Raw genomic sequence first — 13030 nt, forward strand, 5'->3', positions numbered from 1 at the left:
ACCAGTCCATCCTGTCCCTGTCAGAGGCAGGTGTGACCTCCACTCTATTTGGGACAGACTGTTTGCCTTGCTCAGAACACAGGGAATTTCCCATGTCCAGGAGAACATGAGGCACGTGGCTATGGTAGCCCTGTCAACACGACTGCCCACAGCTAGTGCTGAGGTCCTGGACAGAACAGTCTTTAACTAGACAAGTCACAGCTTCCTGTTGGGTTCCGGAGGGAAATACATCTCCCATTCATGAACCTAGCAGAGCTAGACACTTTGTACCTCCTCACGCGGCAATTCTGGACACCTCACAGAGAGACCAAACCTAAGCTACACCTTGGTTATCTTCGACAAACACAAGGGCAACACAAGGGATCTACCAATGCTGAAATGGTCTTCAGGGGCTGGTGCAAGTGGATTTGAAATTTTTTCACACCTACCAAAGGACTAAGCACAAAACATCCAGGGCCATTTCAGGTACCCCTCACATGGGCTCCAGGCTCCCGGCAGGACAGTGCATGGCTCATCGCTCCATTAAGAGGAGAACTGTGGGAATTATACCCCACATACTGCAGATGCCTGAAAACTCTGCCTGGTTATTCCCTGGGACTCTGCTCCAAGCAGACACTGACACACTTAACTAATCTCACAGACTTTACTTTTTATGTTCTAAAGCAGTTCATGGCCTGTCACAAAAGTTTCAGGAAGCTACAACAGCAAACTGACTCTTTTTACCTTTGGCAAATTAGATTTAGGTTCTTCAGGAGCAGGAGAAACGTGTTCAGCAAAATAAGGCTTAATTGGGAAAACATATTTTGTGCTGCACCTAGATTGTAAGGGAAGCACTGATGTATCTGAGGGTATGCTGTGGAGAAAGCAGCCTGAACGCAGCTCGTGCATACTGAAATGTTCTCTTTCCAATCCTCTCTGGATCAGAATGTGGGAAGATCAGCAGTTTCAACTCCCACTCATTTACCTGCTGTGACAGGACACAAGCCAACAGATGCTGCCAACACAGAGCATTCAGCAATCATTAGTCAGGCTCAAAACTCTCACAACAAGGGCTTTAAAGGATGTATTTTAAGAAGTAACAGATATGGTCTTATATTGTTCTGCTTTTCAAAAATTTAAGCCCTTATGATCAAGCTTTGTGTCTTTTCTTCGAAGCACGAAGGAGAGGAATTTTGGATTGCATTTTTCATGGAAGCCAGATCCACATCATTCATTCCTTCTTTCAAGTTAGTGAAGCTTTAACAGAAGCCACGTACGGCAGCTGCATTAGAACAGTGAGCGCTGCCGGCCGTGGCCGCCCTGTTTCAAAGCCGCTTCCGTGCACTGGGCTATGGGTTAGGAACCTTGTTTCCTAATGGGGGAAGGAAAGATGAGTAAACTTGGAACCTGTTTTGCTCTGTGTTGCTTTTAGAAAGCATAGCATAAAAAAAAAAGGCAAAACAGACTTACTAGCTTTTTGATAGGCAAAATTAACAGCAAAAGTAGAACTAGATACTGATGATGGTCCTTATTAAGGTAAGATCAAAAATTTCTACATCTGCCTTTCACCTCTTTCACTCTTTTGAAATCTAATAACTACCGTTGTTATCTGAAGGCTCTTTGCCTAAAGAAGCAAGTAGAACAGTCTGAGCCTCCACAAATAAACATGAGTTGAATGTCTTAATTTCTCTTTCATATTTGGTATATGAAGAAAAAAACAGCACAGCTCAAGCCACCATTTCTCACATTTTACACATTCACTAGGAAGTGCACAGACAGGGAAAATGAACAGCAGAAACTTCCCTCCAGAGCAAAAAGTTTTTCTGTCTTTGCCTGGGCTATATCTACTTTATAAGCAATAACCTATAGGTCTCCCTCCTACCTCTACAACTGCTAAGTCCGCACAAAGGCATTTTTTAAAAAGATGTTCATTTCTACTGCATTTGTGAAAATTGTCTTTTAGGGAAAAAGCAACTGCATTCAGGAAAAATTACGCAGAATCGAGAGCTATGCAGGATAAGAGAGGAAAATCACTTAGAATAGCTTGTCAAATTCCGATGGGCAATGAAAACAATTATAGCAGGTAAATGTTCCAGTCTTGCTAGAAAAAAAAATAAAGAGGGAAATTATATGGCAATCCTGAGGGAGAACAAACATAATTTACAAAGAAAAAGTACGGTTTTATGGCCAGGGAGGACAGTAGCACTGAAAATGAACACCCTGCCAAGGATCCATCCTCCTTTTAAGCCTTGCCAAATCCTATCCCCAGTGAAATTATAACGGACATTTATATAATCTCAGAAGGCATAGGGAGAGAGAGAAACACATAGCCCAGAGTATAGTCACATGCTCTGGGGAAAAAAAGGTGTGAGGAGGATTAGAAAAAAAAAAGGAATTCTGACTAGTCTGGCTGGTTGTTTCCCAATTCCATTTTGGCCCAGCCAAATCTCAGGAAGAGAAGGAATCTCATTGAGAGCAGACAGGAACACTGGGGAAACGGGAGCTACGGTTCCCTCTCTACAGGGAAGGCTAAGGTTGCTAATCTGGAGCCATGCAAAATCACCTGCTTTATTTCCTAGTAGGTCATAGAAGAACTATAAAAAAGAAGAAACCGTTTTTGAGACACTTGATAAAAATAATCACTGGATAGAAAATGGATATAAATTCAACTTGATGCATGGACATGAAACTGTAAACCTGGGCTCATTCTAGACTGCCCACTTAATTTTTTTTCTTCATGAAAGCAGCAGATTCATAATGAGAACAAACTCAACCACATCTAACAAGGGAAATGAAGCTCATGGGAGGGAAGATAAAACTGTGGGCCAGAGAGGTAAATGCCTGCTTATGAACACACTTCCATTCCCGTTAAAATCTGTATATAAGTTCACATTTGCAATACAATACTAACAAATAAGGTATGGGATTTTCACCTAAATTTGCACCAAACATGCTAGTTATTTGTCAGAAAATGTCCCAAAAAATCAAATATACTAAACTTCTAGAATCAAATTTCCATCCTGTAAAAACAGCAATTACAGTATATAGCAATAAACTGGTGCCGAGGCACTAGAAGTAATGCAGGTGGATTTTTCACTCATTAGTGTCCTATGATTTACTAGGAGTTTTTCCTCACAGATTCCTTTCTGCATGAAGTCCTCTCCTGTCTCTAATAAAACGGGAATTCAAACTGCAGCCCTCCCTGCAGTCAGGGAACTTGCAGGTTTCTCTTTCCTGCATACCTAACAGCAGTTTCAGACCTTGTGTTTGAGATCTCTACCCATCTGCAAGTCTGAATGAAACTGGCCAGCAGTTAAAAAGTACTGACAAGAAAATATAGGCTAGTAGAGAGACAAAAACAAATGCATTCATATCCATATACAAAGTTCCTTAGCAAATCAGGAAAAAAACAGAGCACTTCAGTGGAATTGGACCTTGGGATAAGTCGACATGATGGGGCATTCTGAATGATGAGGAGAAATCAGAGAGCTGAGCCTAAGAAAACAGCATGTAGAGCTGGACTTTGTGTGAAACCAAGCAAAGTAAAGGTTACCTATTAATTTTTTTTTTTCATTTCCTCCATATACAACAGAAATGCAGAATGGGTTTTGGTGACTGCCCTGTGTCTCCTGAAGTGCCAAACTGCAGAAGGAGCAGCAGCCTAGAGAAGCAGGCACGGAGAAGGCCTGGCTGGCCACAAACGCATGATGTAGAAGGTCTTTTCAACCATAGTGATTCTGTGAATCTGTGATTCTAAAAGTTTAGCCACAGTAACTTCAGTGAGTGACAGTGGAAGGCAGCAAGGGAAGAAGTGATCATGCAAAGTGGAAGAAGCTGAGAAATCATAACTAATACCAGCTCTCATTTAAAATTCAGAATTTATAATAAAATCTTTTTAAGCATCCAGTATCTCAATGCCAAGAATGAAATCAGCTTTTTATTTACATCTGCTTTTGCACTGCAACACACATCATCATGTCCCAGGGATGTATCAACACTGTTGAACAAGAAACCACTGCAATGTTCCAGTATGCATATTTTGCCCACTGGAGAAATAGTAAAAAGTAGCTGCTCTGGTTCTAGCTCACATCAAATTTCCCTCTTTCATTAAATGAGTAAACAAAACTATATCAGTCTTGGCCATTATATCTGTTAGCAGCTTAGATATTTCACAAGGGCCCCACAGTTATAACTGAAAGCAAAAAAAAAGAAAAAAAATAAACTATTTGTCAACTCTGTTATCAGTAGAACTAATTCAAGTTTCTCTGCTTTGCAAGAAATTTATGTATTCCCTAACATAAATAAACAAGAATAAACTGCCAAACTTCCAAATTTTGGTCCAGTCTTTCCTCCAGATTTTTATGACACCAGGCTATATCCATGGACACAGCCTCCGCTCTCTGATTCCATCAGCCCAAAGTGTCTCTGGGAAACATTGTTTGTAATGATCCTCTTCAAACTTGAATGATAAAAGTGCACATTTTGCAAATGACACCTTAGCCAATCTGCCCCATCTGTGTGAGAGACAGCAAATGATTTCACTCTTTAGGCATTTAAAATAAAATGCACATACGGCAAATTCCAAGCTGGCAACAAAATCCAGTCATTAAAAAAAGCGATTTGTTTTTTACATTTGCAAACACAAAGGCTCCATTTATTTCCATTGCTATAAAGAAAATGAGCCATTATATTTTTTTAAACAATCACAGCTAGCACATTTTGGAAATGTTTTAATTTCAAAAATACTAACTAGCAAACTAGAGTTTAAATAGCTTTTCTAAAATGGTACCATTTTAGATACAGTGTTCTGATTGATGGCATCACCTTGCCTGTGGAAAAAGATTTCTCAGTCTTTTGCATACAATGCACTGATGCCTATTTTCTGCTGGTGTCACTAAAATAAAATAAAAGAAGTTTTAAATGTGAATTGTAAATACAATTATATTCACTAGCAAGAAAACATTTTATATTACGGGAGCCTGAAAAAAAAAAAGCTTAATTTATTTTAAGATTAGAAATTTATTGTTTCTCTATCCTTCTGTGACTCTGTCCTTCTTTCTCTTCATAATGGGAAAAATATCAAATATAATTGATATGGCCCAGATTTATACACAGAGTGAGTAGCTTAACTGAATTCACTGGGGCTATTCCTCATGCAAGAATGTGAGCATCTGTGTGTCTTTCAGGATCAAGATCTGTAATTAAATGAAACTACTATTCTTTTTTTCAAATTCCTTGATCTGCACTTATTTTTGTGGATATAGCAACATCTGGTGGACAAACAGCAAAATAAAGTCCAAACACCTCCATATATATATACGCACATGAATGCACGACACTTGCCTGATTTCAGCTCCATGCAGAGGTCAGGGCTGGTCAGCAAAGGCGCCATCACAGCCTGCACCTTTCTGCTTTCCATATTTTTCCCGCTCTTCCTGGAAGCCCTAATCACAAAGCCAAAAGTTCCGGGGACTGTCAGGTCAGCAGGTCATGGAAGTCACCCCGTGCCCCAGCCCGCTTCGAGCTCTCCGCGCCGCAGGCCCTGGCTTTCATGGACACGCTGCAGACGCGCTCGGGCAGGGAGGCAGAGCACCAGGGACACCAGCAGCCCTCTGGATACCCATCCGCCGGCAGCTTGGAGAGATCCCTGCAGCTCTTTTACTGATAAGCTTCACACCTCTGCCCAGCCTCGTCCTCCATGGCGCTCAGTATCCTCAGCAGAGCTGCGACACACACCACAGGCTCCCCAGAAACATTATGGACACATCGTTCCTCTCACTTCACACAGCAGATAGGAGCACCCAAACACAGTTCCGTATGTGTGCAGGCACTCAGGTTAAGGACATAGGTAAGAATTACACATGTCTCACCAAGCATTTTGCTGAAAGACACACAGGGGTCCTGGGTTAGTAAAAGCACCAGCAGAGAAGCCTGAGATCATCCAGAAGCTCTACTATCCTTCACTAAGGAAAGCTACACAATTTATATCCACTGGCAGCAATTCCAGTGACTTTAAGGCTCTGGACATACCTATACGTGATAATTTCATCTTTCACTTCTAGAAGCTTCCTCCATGTGGCTACGAAGCGCTTGAAAGCGGAGATGAGTTAGGACGCCAGGGATGAAAAGGAAGCAAACCAGCACTGTCCCCTCCACGGGCAGGCGTGAGAGGAGCTTTCACTGCACTGGGACCTCTCACTCAGCAAGCAAGTGAAAGCACAAAAAGTCAACAAGCTTTTGGGCACCAAACCCCTTCCACTCTTGTGGAGAAAAAACAAGGGGCTTCACGCAAGCTGCTAACGGCCGTCCTGGCTCGGGGCCGCGCTGCGCGTGCCCGGGCAGGGCCGCAGCGGCAGGACAGGGAGGACGCGCTGGGGGCAGAGGATCCGGCACCCGCGAGGAGGGCACCGCCGCGCCTCCGCCCGAGCACCCGGCTGCCCCTAAGCCCTGCTTTAGATACAGACGAAAGCCTGTCCCGGGAGAAGAGGGACCAGCGGGATGTGATTTTAAGTGTCATTTTAAGTGTGATTTTAAGCGGGATTTTCAACCGTCCTTGTTTCCCGCCCGGCTCCCGCCTCGCCCTGGGGGCAGCGCCCACGGCGCATGCGCGGGCGCGGCGCCGGCAGGGCGAGCGTGCGCGAGCCAAGTTTGCCGTTGCGGGGCTTCCGTAGCGGCGCCGCCATGGCGGAGTATTCGTGTGTGAAGCGCACCAAGCTGGTGCTCAAGGGCGCCAAGGAGAAAAGGTGGGAGCGGGGGCGGCCTCCGGCTCCGTCGGGCGCCCGGGCCCTCGTTCACGTTCCTCTGTCTTTCTTGCAGCAAGAAGAAGCACAAGGAGAAGAAGAGGCGGCGCGAGGAAGAGGCGGAGGAGCAGCTCGACGCGGTCGGTGAGGGCCGCGCTGGGGCCCCCTGCGCCCCGCGAGCGCCTTTCCCCGCGCGTGGGGTCCGCCCCGTGTGTTACTGTAACGGGCGCTGGCAGCTGGGCCTGCTGCGGTTTTGGGCCAAGCTGCTTTGTGGGGAGGGGAAGCGGGCCCCTCGGATCAGCCAAAACTTGTGATTATTTTCTTAACTTAGTGTTTTTGTTTTTTGTTTTTTGTTTTTTCTTTGCATTTTTAGGAAACTGGTGGGCTGTCAGTAACTTCGGTGAAATTACAGGCACTATTGCCATAGAAATGGGCAAGGGAGCCTATGTCCATGCTCTTGACAATGGCTTGTTTACGCTTGGAGCTCCACACAAAGGTTTGTCTGGGGAAATGTGTTTGAGGGGAAAGAAAGGCAGTTTCCATAGTGCAAGATGTAAAAGCTTCTGGTTAAATTTGAGTGGCCTCAAGGCAAACAGTTTTACAGATTGACAGTAAGCGAATATATCTTGAATCTTAGCTATAGCATGAGATGATTTAAAACTAGTGACTGCCAATCAGGTTCCTCTATCCTAGGTTATTTTCTTGCTGTGTGTGCACTGAAGTGCTGTAGAAATGATCATCCATTAAAAGCCTTATCACTTATTAGTTAAAAGTAGTACAACTTTTATTTATTCTTATATTTATGGTGTTGGTTGAAGAGTGAAAGTCAATTTAGATGAATTTCAAGGCTTACTGTCAAGTGTTGTTGTAATTATTTTAATGTTGTTCAAGTGGGATGCAGGAGTGGCCAAAAAATTAACATTTTGAATCTGAGCCATCAGTCCAACCAGAGCAAGGTGTGCTCTCAAAGTGAGGTCAAGGCAAAGATGGCAGTGTTATTTCATTTGGTTTTGAGCCTAGCAGTTTTCAGAGTAGTCATTTGTGTCACTTGAGCTAAACCATAATATATTTTGTTATGAGAAAATAGTATTATAGGGAGATTAAGGTTTTAATAGCTGTCTAGAGAATTATAGCACGTTTTCACTTGTAAATTTCAGGAAGGAAGGACTGTCTTTGTTTTTTGTCTTGTTTCAAGCACTCTATTTCCATGAACATTATAAAGCACTTGTGTTGCTTTTTTTTTCCTTGTCTTTTTTGAGCATGTATCTTCAAAATGAATTAAAAAAAAAAACTAGCAATGTGGTCTTCTATAGTATATAAGTATGTACCTGTGTAATTCGTCGTGCTGTTTTAGACTTCATCATGCTAACAGGTTACAATATGGAATTTTAATATTTCATACCTAAGTAATAGAAAATTCATCCCTCAGATGATGAAGGCCCTAGTCCTCCTGAGCAATTTACAGCAGTAAAGCTGTCTGATACAAGGTAAGCATTATATTAAAAAAAAAAAAAAAAAAGCTATGAGTTTTGATTTTTATCATCTTTGCTTCTGGTGTGAAAACATGTTCAGTGGTTTCTTCAAAATTGCTGCATAATGATAACATATCTGTTATATGTTGGGTATTAGGGATTGCTTTAATTCAAAACATTATTGTTCTCCCATATTTTTCTCTTTGAGGATTGCTCTGAAGTCTGGTTATGGCAAATACCTGGGTATAAATTCAGATGGACTTGTTGTCGGACGTTCAGATGCTATAGGATCAAGAGAGCAATGGGAGCCTGTCTTCCAAGATGTAAGCTGGAATAGTTCTTTTGATATTCCTGGCATTTAGATGTATTTTGAGTTAAGTCTGTGTCACGAGTCTGTAAAATGTTCTTTGTCCATGCAGTAAAAGCCTTTTGAAATATCAAGGCTATTATAACTTAACTTTTTGTTTTCCTAACTACCATGTATTTACTATTTTCCTTTAAAAAGGAGACAGTAATACAGTCAGCCAGCTGTTATAGCATCAATGCAGAACAGAACACTATTACAGAGCTTTCTCACATTTCGTAGAGGATAAATGTAATGAATCAAGATTTGTATACAAAGTCTTTATGTTAACAATATGTTATTATGTATGCAGAAGAAAATGGCATTACTAGCAGCAAACAGCCGCTTTATTAGATGTAATGAAGAAGGAGACATAGAAGCCCAAAGTAAAACTGCAGGAGAAGAAGAAATGATAAAGGTAATAGAATTTATGTAAAAAGCATACAGTTAGTGCAGGATTGTAATAAATATTCAGTCTTACCTAGTTTACTACAGTTACCCTGTTTATTACAGTTTACAGCATGCAGTTGTAATTCTGTTCTATAAGCTGTCTAGAATTTTGGCCTCAAAAAAGGCAAATGAGCACTAAGATTACTTTCCTATCTCTACTGGAATTTTTATGTATTTTACACTTTCTGATTTTAATGGTGCTTTTTTGACATAAAGGAGACTGAGTGGTATCAAGGACTACACTTAACACTTCCACCCAATGCAGCAGGCTAGAGCTACTGCTTTTGTTACAATTGTCTTCAGTTGCGAACTCATAAATTGAAAATCTGAGAACTTTCAAAGTTACTATGACTTATATTCTGTTACAAAGAATGTGTTGTCTTTAACTTGTGTCTTCTGTTTTCTGGTTGGTTATTTGGTCGCTTTTTAATATGCATTTTCTGTTTTGTCTTTCAATGATCAGATTCGCAGTTGTGCTGAAAGAGAAGCTAAGAAAAAAGATGATTTTCCAGAAGAGGACAAAGGAAACGTTAAACAGTGTGAAATCAATTATGTGTATGTAATTGAAACATACAGCATTCTAAAATCATCTGTCCCTGTGACTTCCCCATGCTGAGTTGCCTTTTTTTTTTGTTGGACTGACTTGTCATGCTAACAGTTGAAGCGACTCTTTAAAACCTTTAATTGCTTCATGTTCATCATGTCATTCCCACTTAGAATGCCAAAAATGCCTATGTAGTTTGTACCTATAGAAATCTTAGGGCAATGCTTGATAGCGTGATTGGAGCTTATTAGGTGAGCTGCCTCCTGCAACTCATTAAGACATTAAGATTCTCATTACAGCCGCTGTTTTACTGAAACACAAAACTCCAGAGAAGTTACTTTTTACACTTCTTTCCTTTTATAGAAAGAAATTCCAAAGTTTTCAAGACAAAAAACTCAAAATAAGCAAAGAAGACACAAAAGCGCTCAGAAAAGCCAGAAAGGAAGGTACTTTTCACGAAACACTGCTTGACAGGTATTTTAAAGTACAAAAAATAATGTGCTAATTAAAAACTACAGGGAGCTGGGTTTTCAGTAAATTTCCTCTCTGATCTATGGTCTACTACTACCGTTTTGGTTTTTGTTCTGGAAGTTCCCAGCTTTGGATTTATCCAGAAATGAATTCTTGTTGACATCTTTAGCTAGGTTTGTTCACTTTGTTTACTGTGAAGAATGCAGACATGTATTTTAACCATAAAAATTAAATTAACTTTTAATATTTTGAACATATATGGCACCAGAATTTTGGGGAGGGGAGACTTGCCAGGTTTTAATACATGCTTTAAAGTTTTAAGTGCCTCCATAACACTTTGAGACAGGTAAAATACTCAAATGTATTTATCTTCTGTTTTAATCCTTGTTTCTTTACTCTTCCCTTATAGGAGAGCAAAAGTAAAAGCTGATAGATACTGCAAGTGACATCCAGCTGATCCATCTTCTGTATCTTTGGTGACACGGTCAAGCTAAAAACAAGAATGAAAAGTTTTGCAAGGATTTTTTTTTTTTTTTACAGAAGGCATTTTGTTGATGTTTTTATTATGGTATTTTTAAAGGATTATCTGAGAGTAGTTTGCTCACTTAGTAATGTCATTTTTCTGTAATATTATTATGCTTGGTCTAAAACTCCATGCTGTTGAAATTGTTAGGCAATTATTTAACTGAAAACAAATAATTTAACTCACTAAATTTCCCAAAGTTGATGAAAGGAACCTGAACTTAGAAATAATGTCTGCCCTTAGTGCCTAAGGGCAGAAGGAGAACACCAATAAATTTCAAAAGCAAAGTATCGTTAATGCACGGAGACATTAAGAAATCTGTAATTGTACTGAACAAATAAGAAATAATTGAAAATGTCTTTTGTCTTTAAATACATGTTAGATCCAGGTAGGGCTTTCACAGAGCCTCTGCAACAGGTGAGGCTTTGGGCCAGGATTTTCAGAATCTAAAACAACAACAGGACCAGTGTATGGGTGAATATATGGTGTAATCCATATATTGGCGAGAGTATGGACAAGTCACAAAAATCCTGTTACAAATGGCAATGCAGATGCTTCATGAGAAAAGGAGGACTGTTTTGTGTGAGAGAGGTGCTCATTTTATGAAAGTGAGGGAATTGTTTTCAACTGAAACTTTGCTGGTTTGTTTACTGCATGGACTTCTGTGTTTAATATTTAAGAAAAAAGCAGAGACCTTTTTTTTTTAAAGGTCATATTATGGTATGCATTCCTTATCTCCTGTAAATTATGCGTGGGTTTTTTTTCTGTTCTGATTATTAGAAATATTTGCAATAAAAGCATCTCCATAGGAACTACCTTGTCACCAAGTAACCTTTATGAAGCAGGTTAAGGAAGCTGTGACCAATGTTGAGACACTTTATGGTGGTAACCTGAGTTGTCTCCGCGAAGGCCTCTTCTGACTGTCAGTATGAACATGGCTCTAAGCCAGTGCAAGATAACAAGGTCTCTTAAAAGAGCCCAAGACCAGACCAATAAAGTCTAGTCAGTGGTGACAATTTAAATTGGTCTAATTTCATAGGCAGTTGGTCTTGAGGGGGAAAAAACATAAAGAATTTAAGTACCTCATAATTGTTTAAACCCACTATTGAATTTTCTGCATTAAAACAAACTATGTATGGAAGGCTAGTTGAGGGTAGACATAAAAGGATTTGTTGTTCTAAGGATTTAGAAAAGCCCATACAAATTTATGGAACTGAGAAATGAAAATCTCTGCTTGGGCAAATTCACGTTATAACGGAGAAATTATTAACCTCTGTTGTTCCTAGATTTTTCATTTGCTTTTGCTAGACCTTTTTTAGAGTTGCTTTTAAGCTCTTCCTGTCCACTACTGTCCATTATAAACACAGTCTCTGTAAGCTTCTTCTTTGTTGTTGTTATTTTTTACATATACCTTTGTACTATTCTACAAGAATAGATGAATTCTTTGGTTTGTTATACAGGTATCTGTTTAGGAATAAGTGCCTCTTCTTTCCACTTTGTTTTTGCTCCTGGTGGACGTACTTAATGGGAAATCAAAATATTCCCTCTGGCAAGTTGGGCTGTATAACCACAGTGAGATAGTTGTGCATTTAAGGATTTTTCTGACTGAGAAAGCTAGAGACCTTTCTGTCATTCCAACTGCTCTATGCAGTACTGTGCATGGACTACATATAGTACATATAGTACATGCAACTATATCTTGTTACAGATAAAAGTAATATCAGAATACTGAGAAATTCAATAAAGGGCAAGTCTGGGGCTGTGCTGAACGGAGGAAAAAATACTAACGTTAAATTCACAAGTGAAACTTTTTTTTCCTCCTCAGTTTTCAGAGTTAAGTAGAAGAGACACCCATCAGTAAATCATTTTTCAACCTCAGTGACTTTCTGGAGAATTTCTTTCCCCCATATCTGTCACTTACCTAACTACTATATTTTAGGACATACTCTTTTTTTGTAAAAAAGCAATAGTATCAGATGGTAATTTAAATTTGGTAAACACTTGTCTTTTTTTTTTTTTTTTTTAACCAGTATTAAGTAGTTTCCTTTAAAAAAAAAAATCCCATAAGGACAACTTACTGTTATAAAGTGTACCTGAAGATACAAGCTTTGACTTTCCTGCTTTTCAGATACATAGAATATCCTTTTTCTTACATTCAAAAAGAGAAAGCAGGCAACTGAAGACTTCTCTGCTCTTTGTTCTTGCACACTCCTTCCTTGTTTCTTATCACTTGCCCTATATGTTAAGCTGTTGGTTTCCTTCCCCTCCTTTGCCCCTGCCTCCCCCACCTACCTCCTTCAGGATCTTTCTTGTCTGCACTTGTGCCCCGGACTTTTTGCTGTCTGCAGTGGTTAATGGTTATTTCAGCTGTATTGCTCTGTGCTGGAGTAATGAACCTGGATATTGCATTTCCAGAACGATGCAGTTGTCATAGGGGGGGCTGTTTTGATTAATGACTATAGCTGTAGAGAATGTCAGTGCATCTATCTATATCTACACTGTTTTCTT

The 13030-nt window shown here is 40.2% G+C and overlaps 1 protein-coding gene across 1 annotated transcript; it reads left to right on the forward strand.

The window, feature by feature from the left end:
• The first annotated feature begins 6616 nt into the window (after positions 1 to 6616).
• On the forward strand, positions 6617 to 10511 carry FRG1 (FSHD region gene 1). Its single transcript, XM_010224102.2, has 9 exons — positions 6617 to 6722; positions 6796 to 6863; positions 7093 to 7215; positions 8149 to 8206; positions 8400 to 8514; positions 8848 to 8952; positions 9448 to 9539; positions 9892 to 10002; positions 10409 to 10511. The coding sequence occupies exons 1-9, from the start codon at positions 6661 to 6663 to the stop codon at positions 10443 to 10445; spliced, it is 771 nt and encodes a 256-aa protein (XP_010222404.2). The 5' UTR covers positions 6617 to 6660; the 3' UTR covers positions 10446 to 10511.
• The last annotated feature ends 2519 nt before the right edge of the window (positions 10512 to 13030 follow it).

Source organism: Tinamus guttatus, unplaced genomic scaffold (genome assembly GCF_059628265.1).
Source record: "Tinamus guttatus ecotype Peru unplaced genomic scaffold, ASM5962826v1 Tinamus_guttatus_pri_ptg000213l, whole genome shotgun sequence".
NCBI classification, from domain to species: Eukaryota; Metazoa; Chordata; class Aves; order Tinamiformes; family Tinamidae; genus Tinamus; species Tinamus guttatus.